This window comes from Hemiscyllium ocellatum, chromosome 17, assembly GCF_020745735.1.
Source record: "Hemiscyllium ocellatum isolate sHemOce1 chromosome 17, sHemOce1.pat.X.cur, whole genome shotgun sequence".
NCBI classification, from domain to species: domain Eukaryota; kingdom Metazoa; phylum Chordata; class Chondrichthyes; order Orectolobiformes; family Hemiscylliidae; genus Hemiscyllium; species Hemiscyllium ocellatum.
Genome location: NC_083417.1, coordinates 1,338,876 through 1,366,718, shown reverse-complemented (window position 1 = coordinate 1,366,718; position 27,843 = coordinate 1,338,876). Strand labels below are relative to the sequence as shown.

At 45.0% G+C, this 27,843-nt stretch overlaps 2 protein-coding genes across 2 annotated transcripts in view; one reads left to right on the top strand and one right to left on the bottom strand.

The window, feature by feature from the left end:
* Positions 1 to 16,606, bottom strand: part of galns (galactosamine (N-acetyl)-6-sulfatase) — a 90,164-nt gene extending 73,558 nt beyond the window's left edge. Inside the window, exons 1-2 of the mRNA XM_060838315.1 lie at positions 16,502 to 16,606; positions 16,074 to 16,197 (exon numbers count right to left, since the gene is read on the bottom strand). Of these exons, the coding sequence (XP_060694298.1) occupies positions 16,074 to 16,197; positions 16,502 to 16,606 (229 nt within the window). The remainder of the gene's footprint in view (positions 1 to 16,073; positions 16,198 to 16,501) is intronic.
* On the top strand, positions 16,395 to 27,587 carry trappc2l (trafficking protein particle complex subunit 2L). The gene is made up of 5 exons (XM_060837892.1): positions 16,395 to 16,693; positions 17,701 to 17,873; positions 21,419 to 21,506; positions 23,955 to 24,034; positions 27,431 to 27,587. The coding sequence occupies exons 1-5, from the start codon at positions 16,661 to 16,663 to the stop codon at positions 27,474 to 27,476; spliced, it is 420 nt and encodes a 139-aa protein (XP_060693875.1). The 5' UTR covers positions 16,395 to 16,660; the 3' UTR covers positions 27,477 to 27,587.
* The last annotated feature ends 256 nt before the right edge of the window (positions 27,588 to 27,843 follow it).

Genomic DNA, 27,843 nt, shown 5'->3' with positions numbered 1-27,843 from the left:
GGAGAATAAGACTAAGACACAGAATTTATAGCAAAAGTTTACAATGTGATGTAACTGAAATTATGTTGAAAAAGATCCCGTTTGTTTGTTAAGTCTCTCATCTTTCAGAATAACCATGTTGGTAACAGTTCTTTCATATGTAAATTGCAGAACTTTTTTGAAAAGTTACATTCTCAAGTGCCTCTCAGTGTGCGAACACTTTCAACACCTTATCTGGGCCAACATGACACCAATTGTTAAAGTGCACCTGAGAATGTAACTTTTAAAAAAAGCTTTGCGATTTACCGCACAGTGGCTCAGTGGTTAGCACTGATGCCTCACAGCACCATGGACCTAGGTTCAATTCCTGCCTCGGGCAACTGTCCGTGTGGAGTTTGGACATTCTCTCCATGTCTGTGTGGCTTTCCTCCGGGTGCTCTGGTTTCCTCCCACAGTCCAAAGATGTGCAAGTTAAGTGAATTGGTCATGCCAAATTGCCCGGAGAAAGTGAGGACTGCAGATGCTGGAGATCAGAGCTGAAAATGTGTTGCTGGAAAAGCGCAGCAGGTCAGACAGCATCCAAGGAACATGAGATTCGACGTTTCGGGCATAGGCCCTTCTTCAGGATTGAGGAAAGTGTGTCCAGCAGGCTAAGATAAAAGGTAGTGAGGAGGGACTTGGGGGAGGGGCGCTGGAGATGTGATAGGTGGAAGGAGGTCAAGGTGAGGGTGATAGGCTGGAGTGGGGTGGGGCAGAGAGATCAGGAAGAAGACTGCAGGTTAGGAAGGCAGTCCTGAGTTCGAGGGATTTGACTGAGACAAGGTGGGGGGAGGGGAAATGAGGAAACTGGAGAAATCTGAGTTCATCCCTTGTGGTTGGAGGATTCCTAGGGTTCCTCCCTTGGTGGAGTGGGAGAGGGAGTTGAAGTGTTGAGCCACGGGGTGGTTGGGTTGGTTGGTCCGGGTGTCCCAGAGGTGTTCTCTGAAACATTCTGCAAGTAGGCAGCCTGTCTCTCCAATATAGAGGAGGCCACATCGGGTGCAGCGGATGCAATAGATGATGGGTGTGGAGGTGCAAGTGAATTTGTGGTGGATATGGAAGGATCCCTTGGGGCCTTGGAGAGAAGTAAGGGAGGAGGTGTGGGCGCAAGTTTTGTACAAGTTATGTGGAACAGTCCATCTTCCGCAACTACACTGGCACCACCCCCCTCCGCTACATCGATGACTGTATCGGCGCTGCCTTGTGCTCCCACGAGGAGGTTGAACAGTTCATCAACTTTACTAACACCTTCCATCCTGACCTCAAATTCACCTGGACCATCTCAGACTCCTCCCTCCCCTTCCTAGACCTTTCCATTTCTATCTCGGGCGACCGAATCAACACGGACATTTACTATAAACCAACTGACTCCCACAGCTATCACCATGCTAAATTGCCATAGAGTTAGTTGCATTAGTTAGGGGCAATGGGTTTGGGTGTGTTATTCTTTGGAGGGTCAGTGTGGACTACTTGGGCCGAAGGGTCTGTTTCCACGCTGTAGGGAATCCAATCTTACATATGGAAGAACTGACACCAACACGGTCACTCTAAATGACGAGAGACTCAATATATAATTCCAGCTATACTACACTGGAAACCCTCGCTAAAAACTCTGCATCCCACAATCTTATTCTCCACAGCCAGATGAAGGAGCAGCGCTCCGAAAGCCAGCGCCTCAGAACAAACCTGCTGGACTATAACCTGGTGTTTTCAATTCAATGGATGAAGAGTAGGATGGAGTGCAGCTCATCACCAGTTTTTCAAACTCAACTAGATATGGGCAAGAGATGACAGTGTGTTGCTGGAAAAGCACAACAGTTCAGGTAACATCCAAGACGCAGGAGAATCAATGTTTTGGGCATAAGCCCTTCATCAGGAATGAGGAGCCTCATTCCTGATGAAGGGCTTATGCCCGAAACGTCAATTCTCCTGCTCTTTGGATGCTGCCTGACCTGCTGTGTTTTTCCAGCACACACCCTCGGCTCTGATCTCCAGCATCTGTGGTCCTCACTTGCTCCATGGGCAGTAGATAGTGTGCTCACATCCCATAGATAAACAAAATAATTTTGCAGACTCTATCAGGTCGCCCTTCAGCCTCCATCTTACCAGTGGAAACAATCCACATTTCTCCAATCTCTCCTCATAGCAAAACCCTCCAGACCAGACAACATGCTGGTTAACCTTCTCTGCAACCTCTCTGAAGTATCCATATCCTTCTGGTAGCATGGCAATCAGAACTGCATGCAATATTTCAAATGTGGCCTTACTAAAGTTTTGAACAGCCATAATATAACTTGTCAACTTTTATATTCAATGCCCCAGCCAAAGAAGGCAAGTGAGCTGCATGCTTTCTTGACCACCTTATTCACCCGTGTTCCCACTTTCAGGGATCTGCGGACCTGTATGCCCACGTATCAATGCTCCTCAAGGTTCTGCCATTTATTGCATAATTTGCACCTGAATTTAACGTTCCAAAATGGATCACCTCGCATTTGTCTGGATTAAACTCCATCTGCCATTTCTCATTTCTATCTGCCCAAACCTGCAAAAAATCTACATCCCACTGTATCCTTTGACAACCCTCCTCAATATCTGCAACTCTGTCAATTTTGGTGTCATCCACAAACTCACTAATCAGACCACCTACATTTTCCTCCAGATCATTTATACATTACAAACAACAAAGGTCCCAGCCCCTGATCACTGTGGAATACCACTTCTACTGATTTCCAATCCGAAAAGCACCCTCCCACTGCTAAAGTCTGTCTTCCATAAGCAAATCCACTTTGTATCCATCTAGCCAGCTCAGCCTGCATCCCATTAGACTCTACCTTCTGTACCAGCCTGCCATGAGGTACCTTATCAAATGCCTTACTAAAGTCCATGTAGACAACATTCACTCCTGTCCTTCATCATCTTCTCAAACATTTAAGGACATTCCAAACACACACCACCCTCTGTGTGAAAAAGTTGCCCCTTAGGTTATTTTTATATCTTTCCCCTCTCACCCTAAACCTACGCCCTCTAGTTCTGGACTCCCCCACCCCAGTGAAAAGACCTTGTCTATTTACACTATCCATGCCCCTCATAATTTTATAAACTTCATAACAACATAATCTACAAACAAACCAACGGCACACCCATGGGATCTCCGCCATCAGGATTCATAGCAGAAGCGGTAATGCAAAGATTAGAACAAACAGCTCTACCAACCATCAAACCGAAAATCTGGGGCCGTGACGTAGATGACACCTTTGTCATCACAAAACGAAACAAGATAGAAGAGACATTCAACATCATTAACAACACCCTCACAAGCATAAAGTTCACCAAGGAGGAAGAAACCGACAACAAACTCGCATTCCTGGACGTCACAGTTGAAAGAAAGGACAACGGAGAACTACAAACCTGCGTATACAGAAAACCGACAAACACTGACCAAATACTTAACTACACCAGCAACCATCCCGACACACACAAAGCTGTATTAGAACACTACTCCAACAAACCACTACACACTGCAACACAGACGAACTTCGGAAAACAGAGGAGAACCACTTATACAACGTATACAAGAAGAACGGATACTCAAAAAATGCAATGCGCAGATTCCTCAAGAACAAACCACGACAAGCAGACCAAACACAGCCAGGAACCCTAACCACCTTACCATACATCAAAGAAGTTTCAGAAATGACAGCCAGACTACTAAAACTCCTCGGAATCCTAGTAGCACACAAACCCACCAACACTCTCAAACAAAAACTTAAAAGACCCAGTACAACCCATGGACAAAACCAACATCATCTACAAAATTCCATGCAAGGACTGCCACAAACACTACGTAGGACAAACAGGAAGAAAGTTAGCCACCAGGATACACGAACACCAGCTGGCCACAAAAAGACACCACCCCCTCTCCCTCATAGCCCTACACATGGATGAAAAAAAACACCATTTCGACTGGGACAACACATCTATCCTGAGACAGGCTAAGCAAAGACATGCCAGACAATTCCTAGAGGCCTGGCGCTCCAACCACAACGCCATAAACAAACACACAGATCTAGATACCATCTATCAACCCCTCAGAAAACAAACAGGAAATGACATCACCACAAACCCCAGGAACCCCATCCAGGACAAACATATAAATAGAAAGCAGGAGACAACAGCTTCGCTTCACTTGGAGGTCGCCACTGATGATGTTACCGAGCCAGGTAATGAAACGTCTGGATATCAAACCTACAGCTCAGCGAGCAAACCTACACCCTAAACCTCAACCTGAGCTACAAACCTTCACAAACTTTGCATTTGTAAACTTCCATAAGGTCACCCCTCAGCCTCCGATGCTCCAGGGAAATCAGCCCCAGCCTATTCAGCCTACCCCTATACCTCAAACCTTCCAACCCTAGCAACATCCTTGTAACTCTTTTCTGAACCCTTGCAAGTTTCACAACTTCCTTCTGATAGCAGGGAGACCAGAATTGCACAGTGTATTCCAAAAGGGACCGAACCGGCGTCCTGTACAATCACAACATGATCTCCCTACTCGTTTACTCAATGTACTGACCAATAAAGGCAAACATACCAAACGCCTTCTTCACTATCCTGTCTACCTGCAACTCTTTCACGCAACAATGAACCTGCACTCCAAGATCTTTGCTCAGCAATACTCCCCAGGATCTTACCATTAAGTGTTTAAGTCCTGCCCTGATTTGCCTTTTCAAAATGCAGCACCTAATATTTGTCTAAATTAAACTCTATTAGCCATTCCTTGGCCCATCTGATCAAGGGACTTTTCCAGCAACACACTCTCGACTCCCATCTGATCAAAGTCCAGCAGTACTCAGAGGTAACCTTCTTGGCTGACCACTACAGTGTCAATGTGTACAGTAACTGACCTCCACCCGTTAGGAAAAAACAATGTTAAGATCTGACAAGCCAGGGTTTAGTTGTTTGAACCAGTTATTTTTGCATTTAAGATAATATTAAATAATGAACAACTGAAAGCAGGATCAGGCAATGTTTTATGTGTTACAGACAGATCTGACTTTGATTAGTTAAACTAATGTTTAGGTTAAAGTTTGCATTTCTTGGACTTCAGGGAGCAGAGATGATGACCACACCAAGAGAAATGGATGAGTTTGAGAGCAATGGTTTCACAGGGAACCGGTGCATCAAAAGTGAAGGTGACAGTGTGGTTGAGCAAATCTGCAGTTGGAGAAATCACCTGGTGAATGGAGGGCTACAGGTTTGAAAGGATACATTTTGACGGTACAGTCTTCAGTAACTTATAGGACAGTTCTTTTTCCAGGGAGGATAACAAATAAGAAATGGAGTAGACCATTCAGTCCCTTGAACCTTATCCTTCATTTAATAACATCATGGCTGGTCTGATTGTAGCCTCAAGGCAAAAGTGAGGACTACAGATGCTGGAGATCAGAGTCTAAATTAAGGTGGTGGTGTAAAAGCACAGCAGGTCTGGCAGCATCCGAAGAGCAGGAATTGTAGCATTAACTCCGCTTTCCTGTCTGACCCTGTAATCCTTGACTCACTCATAAATGAGGGTACAATTACAACATTTAAAAGACATTTGGATATATATATATATGAATACGAAAGGTTTGAAGGGATATGGGCCAGGAGCAGGCAAGTGGGACTAGTCTAGATTGGGATTACAACTGGCATGGATTGGTTGGACCAAAGGTCTGTTTCTGTGCTATATGACAAGTGGTCAAAGATGGCCTTTTCTGTGATTTATACAATGGGATAATAAAACGACAGAAGATTTATTGATCAAACAGGTTGTTATGAATATGAATTAGATAGTTTATACAGAGAGACAGAGAAAGATTTTAAAGAAGGATAGGAGAGCAGTGAGCTCAGATACAGCAGAATGAGAAAGATGTAAGTTGAAACCACTAGTAATGAGGGGTCATTTAAGTCCACAGGCTGAGGGAGGAAGCAGTGAAGGTATCACAGTGAGAAAACATTTATCATGCTTGCGAAGTGGTAGAGAACAAGGATTTTTATTGAAGTGAGGGGTTGGAATAAGAAGAGATGCTCAACAGTGGAATAGGCAGCACAGGCCAAAGTGTGACATGTTCATTCAGGACACACCAGCCCTACAGCCCTTTTGATGGGACAAATGGTGGAAAGAATGGCCGGGTCGGGGGCTTTATTTAGGTAGAAGGAATATAGTAGTAAGGAAATAGAAAAATGTACTTAGCATGATTGAAGTCATCATGGTTTTACAAAAGGGTAATCGTGTTTGACATATGTATTAGATATTTGAGGATCTAAAGAATAGCCAGATAACAAGGAACCCACTATAAGTAGTTAAAATAGTTTGAATTTCAAAAGCCATTTGGTAAGATGGAGTACAGGATAACACACAAGATAAGGGCTCATGGAGTTGTTTGTAATATGTTGCCATACATTCAGGATGGGTTAATATTCAAGAAGGTTCCAGGATTTAGGTGTTTCAGTAAGAACATAGAAGATGGTAAAACAAGGGGAGGTGTGGCATTGTTCGTCAAGGACAGTATTACAGTTGCAAAAAGGATATTTGGGGACTCATCTACTGAGGTAGTATGGGCTGAGGTTAGAAACAGGAAAGGAGTGGTCACCCTGTTGGGAGTTTTCTATAGGCCTCCAAATAGTTCCAGAGATGTAAAGGATAGCAAAGATGATTCTCGTTAGGAGTAAAAGAGACAGGGTAGTTGTCATGGGGACTTCAACTTTCCAAATAGTGACTGGGAACACTATAGCACGAGTACAATAGATAGGTCAGGTTTGTCCAGTGTGTGCAGGAGGGCCTCCTGACACAGTATGTGGACAGGCCAACAAGGGGCAAAGCCACATTAGATTTGGTACTGGGTAATGAGCCTGGTTAGGTGTTAGACTTGGAAGTAGATGAGCACTTTGATAATAGCGATCACAATTCTGTTATGTTTACTTTCGTGATAAAAAGTGAGGTCTGCAGATGCTGGAGATCAAAGCTGAAAATGTGTTGCTGGTTAAAGCACAGCAGGTCAGGCAGCATCCAAGGAACAGGAAATTCGACGTTTCGGGCCAGAGCCCTTCATCAGGAATGAGGAGAGGGTGCCAGGCAGGCTCAGATAAAAGGTAGGGGGGAGGGGCGATGGAGATGTGATAGGTGGAAGGAGGTCAAGGTGAGGGTGATAGGCCGGAGAGGGGGTGGGGGCGGAGAGGCCAGGAAGAGGATTGCAGGTTAGGAGGGCGGTGCTGAGTCCAAGGGAATCGACTGAGACAAGGTGGGGGGGAGGGGAAATGAGGAAACTGGAGAAATCCGAGTTCATCCCTTGTGACTGGAGGGTTCCCAGGCGGAAGATGAGGTGCTCTTCCTCCAACCGTTGTGTTGTTATGTTCTGGCGATGGAGGAGTCCAAGGACCTGCATGTCTTCGGTGGAGTGGGAGGGAGAGTTAAAGTGTTGAGCCACGGGGTGGTTGGGTTGGTTGGTTCGGGCGTCCCAGAGGTGTTCCCTGAAGCGTTCTGCAAGTAGGCGGCCTGTCTCCCTAATCCTAACCCTCGTCAGGTCCACACCCCCCACCAACCCAACCTCCACTCCCGGCACCTTCCCCTGCAACCGCAGGAAATGCAAAACTTGCGCCCACACCTCCTCCCTTACTTCTCTCCAAGGCCCCAAGGGATCCTTCCATATCCACCACAAATTCACCTGCACCTCCACACATATCATCTATTGCATCCGCTGCACCCGATGTGGCCTCCTCTATATTGGGGAGACAGGCCGCCTACTTGCAGAACGCTTCAGGGAACACCTCTGGGACGCCCGAACCAACCAACCCAACCACCCCGTGGCTCAACACTTTAACTCTCCCTCCCACTCCACCGAAGACATGCAGGTCCTTGGACTCCTCCATCGCCAGAACATAACAACACGACGGTTGGAGGAAGAGCGCCTCATCTTCCGCCTGGGAACCCTCCAGCCACAAGGGATGAACTCGGATATCTCCAGTTTCCTCATTTCCCCTCCCCCCATCTTGTCTCAGTCGATTCACTTGGACTCAGCACCGCCCTCCTAACCTGCAATCCTCTTCCTGGCCTCTCCGCCCCCACCCCCTCTCCGGCCTATCACCCTCACCTTGACCTCCTTCCACCTATCACATCTCCATCGCCCATCCCCCCTACCTTTTATCTGAGCCTGCCTGGCATCCTCTCCTCATTCCTGATGAAGGGCTCTGGCCCGAAACGTCGAATTTCCTGTTCCTTGGATGCTGCCTGACCTGCTGTGCTTTAACCAGCAACACATTTTCAGCTCTTACTTTCGTGGTAGAAAGGGATAGGTGTATACCACTGGGCAAGAATTACAGCTGAGGGAAAGGCAGTTACGATGCGATTAGGCAAGATTTAGGAAGCATAGGATAGGGAAGGAAACTGCAGGGGATGGGCACATTAGAAATGTGGAGATTATTCAAGGAAAAGCTCCTGTGTGTCCTAGATAAGTATGTACCTGTCAGGCAGGAAGCAACCTGCAGAGCGCGGGAGCCGTGGTTTACGAAGGAAGTGGAATCTCTGGTCAAGAGGAAGAAGGTTTATGTTAGGATGAGATGTGAAGGCTCAGTTAGGGCGTTTGAGGTACAAGGTAGCCAGGAAAGACCTAAAGAGAGAGCTCAGAAGAGCCAGGAGGAGACATGAGAAGTTGTTGGTGGATAGGATCAGGGTAAACCCTAAGGCTTTCTACAGGTATTTAAGGAATAAAGGAATGACGAGAGTAAGATTAGAGCCAATCAAGGACAGTAGTGGGAAGTTGTGTGTGGAGTCAGAGGAGGTAGGGGAAGCACTTAATGAATATTTTTCGACAGTATTCACTCTAGAAAATGACAATGTTGTCGAGGAGAATACTGAGATACAGGCTACTAGACTAAGTGGGATTGAGGTTCACAAGGAGGAGGTATAAGGAATCCTGCAGAGTGTGAAAATAGATAAGTCCCCTGGGCCGGATTGGATTTATCCCAGGATCCTCTGGGAAGCCAGGGAGGAGACTGCTGAGCCTTTGGCATTGATCTTTAAATCGTCATTATCTACAGGAATAGTGCCAGAAGACTGAACGATAGCAAATGTGGTTCCCCTGTTCAAGAAGGGGAGTAGAGACAACCCTGGTAATTATAGACCAGTGAGCCTTACTTCAGTTGTTGGTAAAGTGTTGGAAAAGGTTTTAAGAGATAGGATTTATAATCATCTAGAAAAGAAGAATTTGATTAGGGATAGCCATTTAGGTTTTGTGAAGGGTAGGTCGTGCCTCACAAACCTTATTGAGTTCTTTGAGAAGGTGACCAAACAGGTAGATGAGAGTAAACTAGTTGATGTAGTGTATATGGATTTCAGCAAGGCATTCGATAAGATTCCCCGCAGTAGGCTATTGTACAAAATGCGGAGAAATGGGATTGTGGAAGATATAGCAGTTTGAATCAGTAATTGGCTTGCTGAAAGAAGACAGAGGGTGGTGATTGATGGGAAGTGTTCATCCTGGAGACCAGTTACCAGTGGTGTACCGCAAGGGTCGGTGTTGGGTCCACTGCTGTTCGTCAGTTTTATAAACGACTTGGATGAAGGCATAGAAGAGTGGGTTAGTAAATTTGCAGATGGCACTAAGGTCGGTGGAGTTGTAGATAGTGACGAAGGATGTTGTTGGTTACAGAAAGACATAGATAAGCTGCAGAGCTGGGCTGAGAGGTAGCAAATGGAGTTTAATGCGGACAAGTGTAAGGTGATTCACTTTGGTCGAAGTAACCGGAATGCAAAGTACTGGGCTAATGGTAAGATTCTTGATAGTGTAGATGAGCAGAGAGATCTCGGTGTCCGGGTACACAGATCCTTGAAAGTTGCCACCCAGGTTGACAGGGTTGTTAAGAAGGCATACAGTGTTTTAGCTTTTATTAATAGAGGGATCGAGTTCCAGAACCATGAGGTTATGCTGCACCTGTACAAAACTCTGGAGCGGCCACACTTGGAGTATTTTGTATAGTTCTGGTCACCGCATTATAAGAAGGATGTGGAAGCTTTGGAAAGGGTGCAGAGGTGATTTACTAGAATGTTGCCTGGTATTGATGGAGGGTCTAACGAGGAAAGCCTGAGGGACTTGAGGCTGTTTTCGTTAGAGAGAAGAAGGTTGAGAGGTGACTTAATAGAGACATATAAGATAATCAGAGGGTTAGATAGGGTGGACAGGAAGAGCCTGTTTCCAAGTATGGTGACAGCGAGCACGAGGGGGCATAGCTTTAAATTGAGGGGTGATGGATATAGGACAGATGTGAGAGGTAGTTTCTTTACTCAGAGAGTAGTAAAGATATGAAATGCTTTGCCTGCAACGGTAGTAGATTCGCCAACTTTAAGTACATTTAAATCGTCATTGGACAGGCATATGGACGTACGTGGAATAGTGTAGGTTAGATGGGCTTCAGATTGGTATGACAGGTCGGCACAACATCGACGGCTGAAGGGCCTGTACTGTGCTGTAATGTTCTATGCTCTATGAGCAGAAAGTAGATATAAATGAGGGAATTTCATGTTGTTTGCGATAACAGATAGCAAGAGCGTCTTTAAATATACAGAAACCAAAGTGAACCTAGGCTCCTGAAAGACTGAGGCTGGGGAAGGAATAATGGGGAACCAGGAAATGAAAGGAGAGTTGAAAACCTATTTGGCATCAGTCTTCACAATAGAAAACTCTATATTTAGGAATAGATAATATGATCAAGCAGAGTCATCATGGCTTCATGAAGGAGAAAATCAACTAGGCAAAAGTGAGGACTGCAGATGCTGGAAACCAGAGCCTAGGTCAGAGTGGTGCTGGAAAAGCACAGCAGGTCAGGCAGCATCCAAGGAGCAGGAAAATTGACGTTTCAGGCAAAAGCCCTTCATCAGGCCTGAAATGTCGATTTTCCTGCTCCTCAGATGCTGCCTGACTTGCTGTGCTTTTCCAGCACCACTCTAATCTAGACTTCATGAAGGAAAAGTCATGCCTGACAAAATTACTAGAATTCTTTGAGGAGGTAACAAACAGGATAGATAAAGGGGAAGCAGTGGATTTTTAAAAATCATTTATGTGATATAGGCATTGCTGGCTGGCCAGCATTTATTTATTTGCTTTTGAGAGCAACTTTGGTGGTGAGCTGCCTTCTTGAATCACTGCAGTCCATTGCCTGTGGATTGACCCATAATGCCTTTAGGGAGGGAATTCCAGGACTTTAACTCAACGACACTGAAGAAACAGTGATATATTTCCAAGTCAGCATGGTGAGTGGCTTGGAGGGGAATCTGCAGGGGCTGGTGTCCCCATGTATTTGCTGCCCTTGAGATGGAAGTGGTCATGGGTTTGGAAGGTTCTACGTAGAGATCTTTGGTGAATTTCTGGATTGCATCTTGTAGATAGTACACACTGCTGCTACTGAGCATTGGCGGTGGAAGGAATAGATGTTTGTCAACGTAGTGCCAATCAAGCGAGCTGCTTTGACCTGATTGTGTTAAGTTTCTGGAATGTTATTGAGGGCCCATTCATCCAGGCAAATGAGGAGTATTTCATCACAGTCCTGACTTGTCCTTGTCAATGGTGGACATGTTGGTGAGTTACTCATTGCAGCAGTCCTAGCCTCTGACCTGATCTTGTAGCTACTGTGTTTACATAGTGAATTCAGTTGAGTTTCTGGTCAGTAACACCCAGATTGCTGATAGTGGGGAATTCAGTGATGGTAACACCTTTGAATGTTAAGGGGCAGCAGTTAAATTGTGTCTTATTGGTGATGGTCATAGCCTGGCATATACGTGGCATAAATATTATTTGTTACTTGTTAGCCCAAACCTGGATATTGTCCAAATCTTGTTGCATTTGGACTGCTTCAACATCTGAGGAGTTGCAAATACTGTTGAACATTGTGTAATCATCGGCGAGCATCCCCACTTCTGATGGAGTGAAGATCATTAACAAAGCAACTGAAGATGGCTGGGGCTAGGACACTACTCTGAGGAACTCCTGCAGAGATAACCTGGAGCTGAGATGACTGACCTCCAACAACCATGACCATCTTCCCATGTGTCAGATATGACTCCAACCACCAGAAAGTTTGCTGAAAATGTGTTGCTGGAAAAGCGCAGCAGGTCAGGCAGCATCCAAGGAACAGGAGATTCGACGTTTCAGGGCTTATGCCCGAAACGTCGAATCTCCTGTTCCATGGATGCTGCCTGACCTGCTGTGCTTTTCCAGCAACACATTTTCAGCTCTGATCCCCAGCATCTGCAGACCTCACTTTCTACCAGAAAGTTTGCCCCTTGAGACCAACTGATTCCAGTTTTGCTAGGTCTCTTTGATGCCCTTTATTTTCAGCAAGTGTTTGATAACTATTTATTAAGATCTAATGATGTTGGATGTAGTATATTAGCAATGATAGGGGATTGGCTAACGCACAGAAAATACCATGGGACAGAACAGTGGTTCAGTGGTTAGCACTGCCACCTCAAAGCGCTAGGGACCTGGGTTTGATTCCAGCTTCGGGTGACTGTCAGTATGGAGTTTACACATTCTCCCCGTGCCCCCATGGGTTTCCTCCCCCAGTCCAAAGCGGTGCAGCCTAGGTGGATTATCCATGGGAAATAAGTTTATAAGGATGGGATAGTAGAGTTGGTCTGAGTGGGATGGTCTTAAGAGGGTCGGTGTGGACTCAATGGGCTGAATAGCCTGCTTTCACACTGTAGGGATCCTATGACAAACTTGGGAAAAGGGAGATTTTCAGAGTGGCAATCTGAAATTACAGGAGTGCTGCCAGGTTTAATCTCTCCACCCTGGAGGCACCCTGTCTTCAGTCCTGATGAAGGGTGTTTGCTCGGATGCTGCCTGACCGATTGTGCTTTTCCAGCATCACTGTAATCAAGACTCTGATTTCCAGCTTCTGCAATCCTCACTTTTGCCCTGCCGGGTTTAATGCTGGGGCTGCATTATTAACAGCTTGGACTAGGCAAGTTAACGTGCTACAGCCAAGTTTGCAGATGGCACTAAAATAGGTGACATAGCAATTGGTGTGAGGATAACAAGAGTCTGCAGAGAATAGGGTGGCCCTGTTGGTAAGGAATGATATTCAGTCCCTTGTGCGGGGGGACCACAATAAGCTTTAATCTGCAATTTGAAAGAGAGAGGGTAGAATCAGAAGTGACAATATTTCAGTTGAATAAGAGGAACTATGGAGCTATGAGGGAGGAGCTGGCCAAAGTTCAATGGTGCAATACCTTAGCAGGGATGGCAGTGGAACAACAATGGCAGGTATTTCTGGGTATAGTGCAGAAGATGCAGGATCAGTTCATTCCAAAAAGGAAGAAAGATCCTAAGGGGAGGCAGGGGTGGCCATGGCTGACATGGGAAGTTAAGGGCCATATAAAGACAAAAGGGAAAATGTATAACATAGCAAAGATGAGTGGGAAATCGGAGGACTGGGAAGCTTTTAAAGAACAACAGAGGATAACTAAAAAGGAAATACGCAAAGAAAAAATAAGGTACGAAGGTAAACTGGCCAAAAATATAAAGGAGGATAGTAAAGGCTTTTTTAGGTATATGAAAAAAAAATGGTTAAGACTAAAATTGGGCCCTTGAAGACAGAAACGGGTGAATTTATTACAGGGAACAAAGAAATGGCAGAAGAGTTGAATTGGTACTTTAGATCTGTGTTCACTGGGGAAGACACAAGCAATCTCCCTGATGTAATAGTGGCTGAAGGACCTAAACTGAAGGGAATTTATATTAGGCAGGAAATTATGTTGGAGAGACTGTTAGGTCTGAAGGCTGATAAGTCCCCGGGGCCTGATGGTCTGCATCCCAGGGTACTGAAGGAGGTGGCTCTAGAAATCATGGATGCATTGGTGATCATTTTCCAATGTTCTATAGATTCAGGATCAGTCCCTGCGGATTAGAGGGTGGCGAATGTTGTCCCACTTTTTAAGAAAGGAGGGAGAGAGAAAACAGAGAATTATAGACCAGTTAGTCTGACCTCAGTGGTGGGAAAACTGCTGGAGTCAATTATAAAGGATGAAATTACGACACATCTGGATAGCAGTAACAGAGTCAGAGTCAGCATGGATTTATGAAAGGGAAATCATGCTTGACTAATCTTCTGGAATTTTTTTGAGGATGTAACTCTGAAGATGGACAAGGGAGATCCAGTGGATGTAGTATACCTGGACTTTCAGAAAGCCTTTGATAAAGTCCCACATAGGAGGTTAGTGAGCAAAATTAGGGCACATGGTATTAGGGGCAAAATACTGACATGGATTGAAGATTAGTTGGCTGATAGGAAACAAAGAGTAGTGATAAATGGCTCCCTTTCGGAATGGCCGGCAGTGACCAGTGGTGTGCCGCAGGGATCAGTGCTGGGACTGCTGCTTTTTACAATGTACTTTAATGATATAGATGAAGGTATGAAAAGTAATATTAGCAAATTTGCTGATGACACAAAGCTGGGTGGCAGGGTGAAATGTGAGGAGGATGTTATGAGAATACAGGGTGACCTGGACAGGCTAGGTGAGTGGACGGATGCATGGCAGATGCAGTTTAATGTGGATAAATGTGTGGTTACCCACTGTGGTGGCAAGAACAGGAAGGCAGATTACGACCTAAATAGAGTTGAAAATGTGTTGCTGGAAAAGTGCAGCAGGTCAGGCAGCATCCGAGGAACAGGAGAGTTGACGTTTCGGGCATGAGTCCTTCTTCAGGAATGATCCCTGAAGAAGGGCTCATGCCCGAAACATCGAATTTCCTGTTCCTTGGATGCTGCCTGACCTGCTGCGCCTTTCCAGCAACACATTTTCAGCTCTGATCTCCAGCATCTGCAGTCCTCACTTTCTCCTACGACCTAAATGGAGTCAAGTTAGGTAAAGGGGCAGTACAACGAGATCTAGGTGTTCTTGTACATCAGTCAATGAAAGCAAGCATGCAGGTACAACAGGTAGTGAAGAAAGGTAATAGCAAACTGGCCTTCATAACAAGAGGAATTGAGTATAGAAGCAAAGAGGTCCTTCTGCAGCTGTACAGGGCCCTGGTGAGACCGCACCTGGAATATTGTGCACAGTTTTGGTCTCCAAATTTGAGGAAAGACATTCTGGCTATTGAGGGAGTGCAGCGTAGGTTCACGAGGTCAATTCCCGGAATGGCGGGACTATCTTATGCTGAAAGATTGGAGCGATTGGGCTTTTTTACGTTTGAGTTTAGAAGGCTGAGAGGGGATCTGATGGAGACGTGTAAGATTATTAAAGGATTGGACACTCTGGAGGCAGGAAGCATGTTTCTGCTGATGGGTGAGCCCCGAACCAGAGGGCACGGTTTAAACGTAAGGGGTTGGCCACTTAGGACAGAGTTGAGGAGAAACTTCTTCACCCAGAGCTGGTGGGTGCGTGGACTGCTCTGTTCCAGTAGGCAGTGGAGGCCAAGTCTCTGGATACTTTCAAGAAAGAGTTGGATAGAGCTCTCAAGGATAGTGGAATCAAGGGTTATGGAGATAAGGCAGGAACAGGATACTGATTGAGGATGATCAGCCATGATCATAATGAGTGGTGGTGCTGGCTCAAAGGGCAGAATGGCCTACTCCTGCACCTATTGTCTATATTCCTGAGTCGTAAAAGATTAACATCCAGTTCATCAATAAGGAAGGCAAGTGGAATGAAGTATAAAAGTAGGAGGTTTTGCTAAAACTATACAAGACACTAATGAGACCGAAGCTGGAATTTGTGACAAAACCAGAAATCGCTCACGAGATGCAGCGTAACGGATGAAGCATTGCTGGACTGGAAATAGAAGGTGAATATGCAGCAGGGGTGAACCGTGATCAATGATGGTGCAAGCTTCAGTGGTCAAGTGGTGGATTCTTGCTCCATTTTTAAAAATAATCTTTTGTACTTTCATTAGGTGTAAAGTGCTTTGGAACACTGCAATGTGATGGAAGGTGCTACAGAAATATGAAATGTTTGTTTTTAATCTTTGTTTGAGCATTGGCCACTGTCTGTTTACAGTATGTGCAGAAATGTCACTTACAAGGGGAGCACAGTGGGTTGGCAGCGTAGAAATTCGGGAAGAGCATTCCTTCTGCAGCCATTCGGTCCAGGTTTGGCGTCTCTCTGGAAGGTTCCCCGAAGACCCCCAGGTCCCCCCAACCCATCTGCAGATGGACAGAGAGAGGGAGAGGGGCTGAACGACACTCACCCTGACACACATCTCCAATGGCTCTGATTAGGAAACCGCGGGAACGCGCGGAGATGAGCGGGAGCGCGCGGGATGGAGTTGAGAGACTGGAGCGCGCGAAGGTAGTGGTGGGGAGCGACGGGAGCGGGAGATACGGGAGCGCGCGGCGTCAGGGAGAGAAGGGGCGGGAGCGCGCGTGGTGATCCGGAAGTTGCCCGGGAGCGGTTTGGGAATGCGCAAGCAAAACAAGTCGGTGGCGCGCATCAGCAGTTGTCGCTCACGTCGTCCATGAGGAGGATGATGATGTTGGGCGCGCTCCCGGCCTCGGTTCCCGCCGCCGCAGCCGTAGCCGCCACGAGAGAGAGTCCAAGCACCAACCGCCACATCCTGGTGTCTGCAACCCCGTGACCACGTGCCCGCGTCAGCTGACCTGCAGCAAGATGGCGGTTTGTGTGGCAGTCATCGCGAAAGAGGTGAGTCTGAGAGAAACAGACGCCGGCACCCCCCCACCACACCCCCAACCCCCCTCCACACCCGCCCCCAACACCCACTCCCAAACCCACTCCCCCACCCCCAACACCCACTCCCCCACCCCCAACACCCACTCCCCCACCCCCAACACCCACTCCCAAACCCACTCCCCAACCCACTCCCCCACCCCCAACACCCACTCCCCCACCCCCAACACCCACTCCCAAACCCACTCCCAAACCCACTCCCCAACCCACTCCCCCACCCTCAACACCCACTCCCCCACCCTCAACGCCCACTTCCCCACCCTCAACGCCCACTCCCCCACCCTCAACACCCACTCCCCCACCCTCAACACCCACTCCCAAACCCACTCCCCAACCTACTCCCCCACCCCCAACACCCACTCCCCCACCCTCACCACCCACTCCCCCACCCTCAACACCCACTCCCCCACCCTCAACATCTCCAAAACCCACCCTCAACACCCACTCCCCCACCCTCAACACCCACTCCCCCACCCTCAACACCTCTCAAACCCACCCTCAACAGGAACTCCCAAACCCACCCCCCCCACCCTCAACAGGTACTCCCAAACCCACCCCTCAACCCCAGCTCACGAGCCTGCCCTCTGCCCCCCCCCCCCGTCCACGCCCCAAGACGTATACTCAAACTTGCTCCCCCACCCTCAACACCGGCTCTCCTCTCTCTTCTCCCCCCCCCCCCCCAAAATGCCAGTTCTTCTCCTCTTCCCCCCCCCCCAAAAACGCCAGTTCTCCGTCCCTACCCTCAACGCCAGCTCCCCCCTCACCCACATCCCAACCTCCAATCACAGTGAACCGAACCGTCACCCCTGGGACCAGGCGGAGGATGGAGAGGAACAGGCCCTGCTTTTCCCCCCTCCCCTCCCAGGCAGGCAGGATGTTCTCCAGGAGAGACGGGATGTTCTTCGAAGTTATATTTTACTTTTGAACTCAGTCGCTAACCACTTACATTACTCTTTCTCCAGAATTATCCATTGTACATTAAAACAGTTCCAACAGAGAATGAGCTGAAGTTTCATTACACGGTACACACTTCACTGGATGTTGTGGAGGAGAAGATCTCTGCAGTTGGGAAGGCACTCGTGGATCAGAGGGAGCTATACTTGGGACTGCTTTACCCCACTGAGGATTATAAAGTGTATCCTTCATTTACAGCCACAAGCTGTGTCATAGATAATATCAATAAAGCTCAAAAAACAGAAAAATAAAGCAAATGGTTGAAGGTGAGGAATAGCCTCATTGATGGATGAAATCACTTCTATAGTAGCATACGATGCAATAAATGCTTAGCAAATCATGGAAACCTTATTGTGAGTGCTTAGAAATTAATATATTTCATGTGCAAAGAACCTGAAGATCAGAGGATCCGTTGAGAGAGCCGTTAATAAAGCATGTAGTGTTCTTGACTTTATTATTAGGGGCATAGAGTAGAAGCACAAGATTTACATGAATGGCTCCAAGGATGAGAAATTTCTATTATAAGGATAGATTAGCAAAGTTGGGGACTTCTCAGAAGAAGGCTAGATGATTCAGTTGAGGTTTTCAAAATCGTAAGTGGGCTTGATAGGAAGAAACTGTTCTAGTTGTAAGAAGAACAAGAAATGGTACAGATTTAAAATAATTTGCAAATGTGCTGAGAGAAAAAAGTACTTTGTGCACAGCAAGTAGTTAGAGCATGGAAACTACTTCGAAATGTGGAGGCAGGTTCAACTGAGGTATTCAAGACAGCATTAGATAATAATTTAGACAAAATTAATGTGCAAGGGTGGGGAAAATGCAGGAGAAGGACAGTAAGCAATGATACTCCTTTGAAGAGCCAGTGTAGATGTGATGAGCCGAACTTCCTACTTCTGTTTCTATGTCTTGTGATCTTATAAAGGCTTTAGATTCCTGGGACATTGCAGTTGGTTCTGTAGAAGTTGGACCTGTACATGCAGGACCGCATGAGGACTAACATCGTTGTTTTGCTGCAGGGAACAACTCTAACTTTGTGGGTTGGAAACCAGAAGGTAATGTTAAAAGGGAAAAACAAGGTGCAGACAAAACTTGGATAGACAAGAGAACACAATGGAAAAATAGGCATGAGTTGGGGCCAGAGTAAGAAGTAACATGGTCTTAATTTGGCTTGTTGTGTGGGCTGTGGTAATAAAGTTAGTGAGTTGCAGGTGCAGATAGGCAACAGGAAATATGTTATGGTGTAAATGGAGACCTGTCTCTAAAACGGACAGGACTGGGTAATGAATAATCTGGATATATAGCATTCAGGAGTAAAAGATCAGATAGCATTGATTGAACTTTTCATTGGAAGAGAGGATCAAGGATAGAACCTAGTTGGTTCGAGTTGAACAACAGAAGTACATTATGTAGAAGAACAGATTTGCAAATAAATTATAGAGGGATGCAAAATGTGTAACTTTTTTACTTTTCCAGTCTGCATTGAGATTCTTGGCATATCTTCACAGACATATGTTTTAGTTTGTACTCGTTGCTTGCAGACCCACAGGTGGCTGGACTGGAAGTGAAAGTGGAGGCACTGTTGGCAAAATTGGATATGTCCTCCTGTCTTCCGTGTTGGTTCTTCACGAAGTCTCAATTGTCTAAAGTCTGGTTGAAGATTTGTAGCTCGGGTGTCCGTTGTTGTGGTTCTGTTCGCTGAGCTGGAAGTTTTTGCTGCAAACGTTTCGTTCCCTGGCTAGCACTGATGATGTTCCCTAGCCAGGGAACGAAACGTTTGCAGCAAAAACTTCCAGCTCGGCGAACAGAATCTCAATTGTCTATTGCACTCATTGCGTCAAAGTACTGACTCACTGCTGAAATAACATCTCCAGGTACCATAGCCTATGTCCCACACTTGGAATATTGTGTTCGGTTCTGGTCACCTCATTATAGGAAGGGTGTGGAAGCTTTAGGGTGCAGAAGAGATTTACCAGGATGTTGCCTGGATTGGAGGGCATGTCTTGTGAGGACAGGTTGAGAGAGCTAGGGCTTTTCTCATTGGAGTGAAGAAGAATGAGAGGTGATTTGATAGAAGTGCAGAAGATGATGAGAGGCATAGGTAAAATGGATAGCCAGAGACTTTTTCCCATGGTGGAAATGTATGTCATGAGAGGACATAATTTTAAGGCTATTGGAGGAAGTTTTATGGGAGATGTCAGAGGTCGGTTCTTTACACAGAGTGGTGGGTGTGTGAAATGTACTGCCAGCAGTGGAGGTAGTCAGATACACTAGGGACATGTAAGTGACTCTTGGATAGGCACATGGAAGTTAGTACAATGAAGGGTATGTAGGTGAGTGATCTTAGTAGGATAATAGGCCAGCACAACATCGAGGGCCAAAAGGCCCGTACTGTTCTATTTTCAAGTTGAGAACTTAAAGCAAAAGTAATACAAGCAAAAAGCTTTTGAGAAAAGACTGGTCGTTAACATAAAACAGAATTCAAAAGTTTTCCATAGACCTATAAATATTAAAAGTATGTTAAGAGAGTGGGTTGATAAAGGATCAAGAAGTGGATTTTAGCACAGAAACTGATCAAGACTGAAGTGCTCAATCATTAAAATGTCACGGACAGGTGTAGAAAATATTTAAAAATATTCATGGGATGCTAGTCTTTATTTTCCATGACTAGATTAAAAGGGCATGCAATCTATTCTGCAGTTAGACAAAGCTCTGATTAGACTAGACCTCGAGTTACTGTGATCAGCTCTGGGCATCACACCACTGTAAAAAGGTACTGGCCTTGGAGGAAGCCAGTGTAGATGTACCACAATTATACCTGGACTGCATGGGTTAAATTGCAAGGAGAGTGTGCAGGCACGAATTGTATTTAAGAGAAACTTATAAAATAGATTGAAACTATTTCTGCTAGTTAAGGTATGAAGGACTAGGGGACATAGGCTAAAGGTTATAGCCAAAAATGAAACTAAGAAACACATTTACACACACAGGCCCAAAATCGCTCTCAGTATTCCAAATGTGGTCTATTTGGAGTTTGGAATTATCTTCCACAAACAATATTTGATGTTAAATTAGTTATTTCAAATCTGAAGTTGATAGATTCATGTAAACGTAAGGTTTTGAAGGTTTATTGGGCAAAGGCAGTTGTGTGGAATTGGGTCACATATTGTTGAATGATAGTGAGAGACCGAGGAGCTAAATTACCATCTTTTATCCTTCTGTTCCCACACAGACAGGGACTGACCTCAGACAAGCCTTGGAGGAATCAATAAATTGAACCATGAGTTCCACTTTTATCTTAAAAACAAATTGTGGGAAAGGAGCAGGTCAACGAATCCATCAAATTGATATTGCCTTAACTCCATGTTATCGCCTATCCCCAATAATCCTTGATTCCCTTATCCATCCAAAAACTCAGTCTGTACCCAGATGTCATCGGGAGGTGATAGGGCTGCAACTGGTTGAAATGAAAACCTGATTGATCTGGAATCCTGCTCCTGATCCCTGCTGGGGTTTTATGCAGACTTTGGGTAAGGGTGGGATCTTGCTTGATTGGTGCCACTACAGTTCAATAGCAGCTGCTTTTCACTCATTTTAATGGGGTCATTGCTTGACTGAAGTCTGTGTCTTGACCTGAATGGAGGAAGGGATGTATGTATTGAGGGTAACTTGCACCTTGATTGCTAAAGCCTGTATTCTGAGAAAATGTACCTTCACTAATGTTTACAGATATGGCTACGTTACCAATACTAAAGTAAAATTTGTTATTGTGGTGGATTCTTCCAATATCGCTTTGAGGGACAATGAAATCCGCAGTGTAAGTTGTTGCCAGTTAAGTGGGGGCATGATAAAAAGAGGGTCTCTGGGATGACAGACCGGTGGGTGTGAGAGATACTTCAGTGAAAGAGACCAGGGAGAGGGTCTCTGAGCTGAGTGCCAGGGAGTGAGTGGGTTTTATGGGTATGTGGTGCATTTGGCAGTTACAAAGACAAACGTCGTGTTAACATTCATTTTGAGAGCAGGGATATATAAGCTGAGGCTGTATAAGGCTCTGGTCAGACTGCATTTGGAATATTGTACACAATTTTGGGCCCCATATCTAAGGGTGGATGTATAGAAATGATGACCAAAACTGTACATTGTCCTCCAGGTGCGATCTCACCAAAGCCCTGTATGGCTGCAACAGGACTTCCTGAGTTTTAGGAATTAGATTTAAAATTAGAATATCGTTTTTTGTCATTTGTACTCAATTACAGGAATACAGTGAAACCTTTAGTGTCGCCCTGTGTGCTGTCATCTTAGGTACAGATCTTATGCTATATTCCATTTGCAATAAAGGCTAATATTCCATTAGCATTTCTTTACTTGCTGTACCTGCATGCAAACTTTGTGACTCATGTCCAAAGATACACAGATATTGTGGAGTCTTTTTACAACAGAATATACTTCTGTTGATGCTAAAGAAAAATCTCCTGAAATGACACTACAATTTCTCAATGATCTTACTTTTTAATCTGTGCAGTCCACTGTCTTGTATTTGCCTTCATTTAAGTTTAAAATACTAGTTTCAGATCCACATTTCTTGCTTTCAAATTGAACATTAACTTCTGTCATGATGACCCTTATCTGGAGGATCCTTTACTATGAATTCATTATTCCTGCCTGGTTACACATTGCAAAGTTTAAAATAACCAGTTGGTTTCAAGTTATTGAGAAACTGTCTGCAGTACACTGTATGAACTCACCCTGTACCTATGCCTGTTTGATATATCCAATCAATGTGAAGATTAGAATCTCATAAGATTACTATATTACCTTCTTACAAGCCCCATTACCTATTTTTACTCTGCCCAATAGAAGTGTTGAATATAGGAGAGGTAGGCCATATGGCCCTTCAAATGGCTGCGTCATTCAATATGTAATGGATGATTGTCTAACTCTTTACTCTGTCTCTGCTTGATCCCTTTAGTCCTAGGAACTATATCTAATTCCTCCTTGAAAACGTTCACTGGTTTGGCCTCAACCTCTCCGTGAGAGAATTCCACAGTCTTACCACTCTCTAGAGGAAGGCATTTCTCATCTCAGACCTAAATGACCTAGCTGGTATCTGTAAATAGCACCCTGGTTCTGAAGTCCCTGGTCACCAGAACGTCCTTCCTCCATTTACGCTGTGTAGTCCTGTTAGAATTTTGTAGATTTCCATGACATCTCCCTTCATTCTTCTCAACTCTAGTGGATGCAGTCCTAATTGATCCAGCTTCCTTTATATGTCAGCCCTGCCATCACATCAATCAGTCTGGTAAACTCCCTCCACATCCAGAGTATCCCCATCTCCCACAATTGAGTTTAAAGCCCTCTCCATAGCATTTGTTCCGAAGACAGTCCGAAAAATATAGTCCTGGTGCATCGCCCTATTAATCAAAATTCATTTCTCCCACACCAATCTTTGAGTCACGCATTTGACTCTTTAATCTTACTTACTCTTTGCCAACTTTTTCATGGTTCAGGTAGTGATCCAGAGATTATTACTTTTATGGATTTTGTCAGTGGCTGTTGGTACTCTCTGTCACAATGTTATTCTTGCTGGTGTTAGTGATACTCACACGGATTAGGAAAGCTAGACCCTTCAAGTTCAAGTTTCTCTCCAGCCCTGTGGAGCTTTATTTCACCCTGGTGCCAGGCAGGCAGCCCCTTTCTTTTTGGGACTGGCTGCAGAGAACAGTGTCTGTCCCCTAACTATTTCGCCTGTAGGCCCTCTACTGCAATTTTGTTTTTGGTTTCCCCCACCTGAAAGGTACTGTGGCCGTTTTCTTTATCCTCACTGCAGTTCCTGCTCTCATCCATGCAAGCTGCAAAGACCTCTAATGTGTTGCACAATTGTAAGAGCTGAGGTTTCAGTAGCACTAATTTCTGGATTGCCATACCTGCCTGTCCTACAGTTACAGTTCATGGTCAGGGATAGGTGAGTAAACATGAGTAATCAGCTCTGAGGTGTAACTGGCTCCTTAAGCAAGTAACTCACCCTGATGCTTCGCAATGTCTGAAATTCAGCAGCTCGGAGCCAAAGCTCCTTGAGCTCCAGCTGTTTAACTGCAGATGTGGTTACCATAAATTTCTTGGTGTCCACTGCTCTCTTGGAAAGCAGCTGTGACACATGACCTGCTGCGCCACCTTTATTTTCCTTTATATAACTAATTAAGTTTCAACTTATAATGTCACTTCACGATTAATAAGACTAATCTTAATGTTATTTTTATCTCTCCAGATGTTCAGAAAACTGCATAATTCCTACACAGATGTCATGTGCAATCCATTCTATAACCCTGGAGATCTGATTCAATCCAAGTAAGTTTAAGAAAAAATCATGGGATTATAGAAATTGATTCACTCTTTCCAGCTATGTACATGTGTTGTGCTGCTGGAATGTGAGGGAAAATGGGAATTATCAAAAGATTAAACAGTGGGAATTGAAATTTTCAAGGCTGATTTTATTTTTCGTGTAAGAATATTGTGGGACAAAGGAAATGTGTGAAAGTGGATTTGAGCTGAATGCTGGGATTGACTTGAGGGCTGAATGGCCTCTTTCTGTTGCTGTTGTCACTCACACCTGTCCTTTAGCGCAGCTTTTCCCCTATTGACTGTATGGAGAGAAGGGGGAATGGATCAATTTGGGATAGAATCCAGCATACAATCTTAAATCAGTTCTATATCCTGATTCTTGTGTGTACTAACACTGCAGAATTAGCATTCAGATGTGTTTGCAAATCAGAGTTAGAGGGGTGTTGTCAGCAGATCCTCTGCACTCCATCTCCACTGGTGACAGTACAGGTTGGGAGGAATTGGAGGAAATCTCTTCATTGCTTGGTGTCCACTGAAGCAATTCTGACTGTTCTTCCAAGTAAGTTATAGTACATCACCTCGCTGTGGGCACAATTCATTCTTCTGTACTTCATGAAGGTTGTCTGTCTGATTTTCTGACCTGTGAATGGCTGGTGAGCTGAGGTCTATTCCAGTATAGAGCAAGTTACCAAATACTGCAGGTCCCAAGGTGATTAAAGATCATCCAGTGGGAAAGCAATGTTTACAAAGGTTCTGTCGAGCACTGCCAGAGGAAACTGACTCAGTGCCTCTTTGTGTTCAGACCTGACCACTGCTGACTCCAGATATAATGGAGTGGTCTGCCAGATTACCAACAGAAGTAGGCCTGCCATCATCCATGGCGTAGCCAGCTGTACTTAGGGAAGATATTCCTGGAAATAGATCCAGGGAAGTTATTTGGGTGGAACTGAGAAATAAGAAAGGGATGATCACCTTTATGGGGATTGTATTATAGACCCCCGTAATAGCCAGCAGAAAATTGAGAAACAAATTTGTAGGAGATTTCAGTTATCTGTAAGAACAATAGGGTGGTTATGGTAGGGGATTTAAAATTTCCAAGCATAGACTGGGCCTGCCATAGCATTAAGGGTTTAAATGGAGAGGAATTTAAGAGTGTACAAGAAATTTTTCTGAGTCAGTATGTAGCTGTACCTCCTAGAGAAGGTGCAAAACGTGGCCTACTCTAGGGAAATAAGGCAGGGCAGGTTGCTGAGGTGTCAGTGAGGGAGCACTTTGGGCCAGCGACCATAATTCTATTAATTTTGAAATACTGTGGTAAAGGATAGACTGGATTTAAAAGTTGAAGTTCCAAATTGGAGAAAAGTCAACTTTGATGGTATTAGGCAAGAACTTTCAAAGGCTGACTGGGACAGATGTTCATGTGTAAAGGGAGGGCTGGGAAATGGAGAGCTTTCAGAAATGAGAGCCCAGAGACAATATATTCCTGTTAGGATGAAAGGGAAGGCTGGTAAGTGTAGGGAATGCTGGATGACTAAAGAAATTGAGGTTTTGGTTAAGAGAAAGAAGAAGCATATGTCAGGTATAGACAGGAGAGATCAAGAGAATCCTTAGAGTATAAAGGCAGTAGGAGTGTACTTAAGGAAATCAGGAGGGCAAGAAGGGGACATGAGATAGATTTGGCAAATAGAGTTAAGGAGAATCCAAAGCGTTTTTATAAATACATTAAGAACAAAAGGGTAACTAGGGAGCGAATAGGGCACCTCAAAGATCAGCAAAACAGCCTTTGTGTGGAGCCGCAGGAGATGAGGGAGATACTAAACAAGTATTTTGCATCAGTGTTTACTGTGGAGAGGGACATGGAAGGTATAGAATGTAGGGAAATAGATGATGACATCTTGAAAAATGTCCATGTTACAGAGGAGGAAGTGACGGATGTCTTTAAACGCATAAAGGTGGATAAATCCCCAGGGCCATGTCAGATTGGCTCTAGAATTCTGTGGAAAGCTAGAGAAGTGATTGCTGGGCTTCTTGCTGAGGTACTTGCATTATCGATGTCACAGGTGGGGTGCCAGAAAACTGGATGTTAGCTAACGTGGTACCATTATTTAAGAAAGGTGGTAAGGACAAGCCAGGGAACTGGCTGGTGAGCCTGATGTCGATGGTGGGCAGGTTGTTGTAGAGAATCCTGAGGGACAGGATGTACATGTATTTGGAAAGGCAAGGACTGATTAGGGATAGTCAACATGGCTTTGTGCTTGGGAAACCATGTCTCACGAACTTGGTTTTTTTTGAAGAAGTAACAAAGAGGATTGATGAGGGCAGACTGGTCGACTTCAGTAAGGCATTTGACAAGGTTCCCAAGGGAGACTGGTTAGCAAGGTTAGATCTCATGGAATACAGGGAGAACTAGCCATTTGGATACAGAACTGGTTCAAAGTTAGAAGACAGCGGGTGGTGGTGGAGGGTTATTTTTCAGACTGGAGGCCTGTGACCAGTGGTGTGCCACAATGATTGGTGCTGGGTCCACTACTTTTCATTATTTATATGTAAATGATTTGGATGTGAACAGAGGAGGTATAGTTTGTAAGTATGCAGATGACACCAAAATTGGAGGTGTAGTGGACAGTGAAGAAAATCACCTCCGCTTACAACGGGGTCTTGATCAGGTGGCCAATGGGCTGAGAAGTGGCAGATGGAGTTTAATTTAGATAAATGCAAGATGCTGCATTTTGGGAAAGCAAATCTTAGCAGGAATTATACACTTAATGGTAAGGTCCGAGGGAGTGTTGCTGAACAAAGAGACATTGGAATGCAGGTTCGTAACTCCTTTGAAAGTAGAGTTGCAGGTAGATAGAATATTGAAGAAGGCTATAGGATTTGAGCTTATGGAGAGGCATAATAGGCTGGGGCTGTTTTCCCTCAGCCTTTGCCCGGGGGTGACCTCATAGAGGTTTATAAAATCATGAGGGGCATGGATAGGATAAATAGACAAAGTCTTATTTTTTCCCCTGGGGTGGGGTAGTCCAGAACTAGAGAGCATAGGTTCAAGGTGAGAGGGGAAGGATATAAAAGAGACCTAAGGGGCAACTTTTTCACATGAGGGTGCAGCACTTATGAAATGAGCTGTCAGAGGAAGTAGTTGAGGCTGGTACAATTGCAACATTTAACAGGCATCTGGATAGGTTTATGAATAGGAATGGTTTAGTGGGGTTTGGGCCAAGTGCTGGCAAATGGGACTAAATTAGGTTGGGATATCTGGTCGACATGGACGAGTTGGACTGAAGGGTCTGTATCTGTGCTGTACACTCTGACTCTAAGATCTCCTTGTAACTCTGACCATGTCTTGATATTATATTAGCCGGCTGCTTCCCTTAACTGATAGCTTTGTGCTCTGTATTTCAGGGTCTTTGATAATATGGTTTCGGGTATGATGGTTCAAGTCTGCTGAAGCCCGGATGCGAAGTTCCTGCTCGCCTGTGCTGTATACTGACTTCATTATGTTTCCAGAACAGTTTTCGGTGACACAATATGGTCCTGAATAAAATGGACCATCACCCAAGTTGCCATTGGATTCAGTTTTAATTTATGGTTTAAAGGTTTAATCAAGTCCGAGTATTTATCACAAAAATGACTAACGTTTGCTTCATTCCAACATATTATATAATCATAGCAAGATCTGTGAGCAAAGTAAGTTTTAAATTTTGCAAGTCTTGAAATTCCCCAAAACTCCATGTGGTTGATTTCCTCACGTGGGGAATGGGGTTGATTGGCATAAGGAGTGACTCAGAAGAAGGTACTCTTGTTGAGGTATGCAA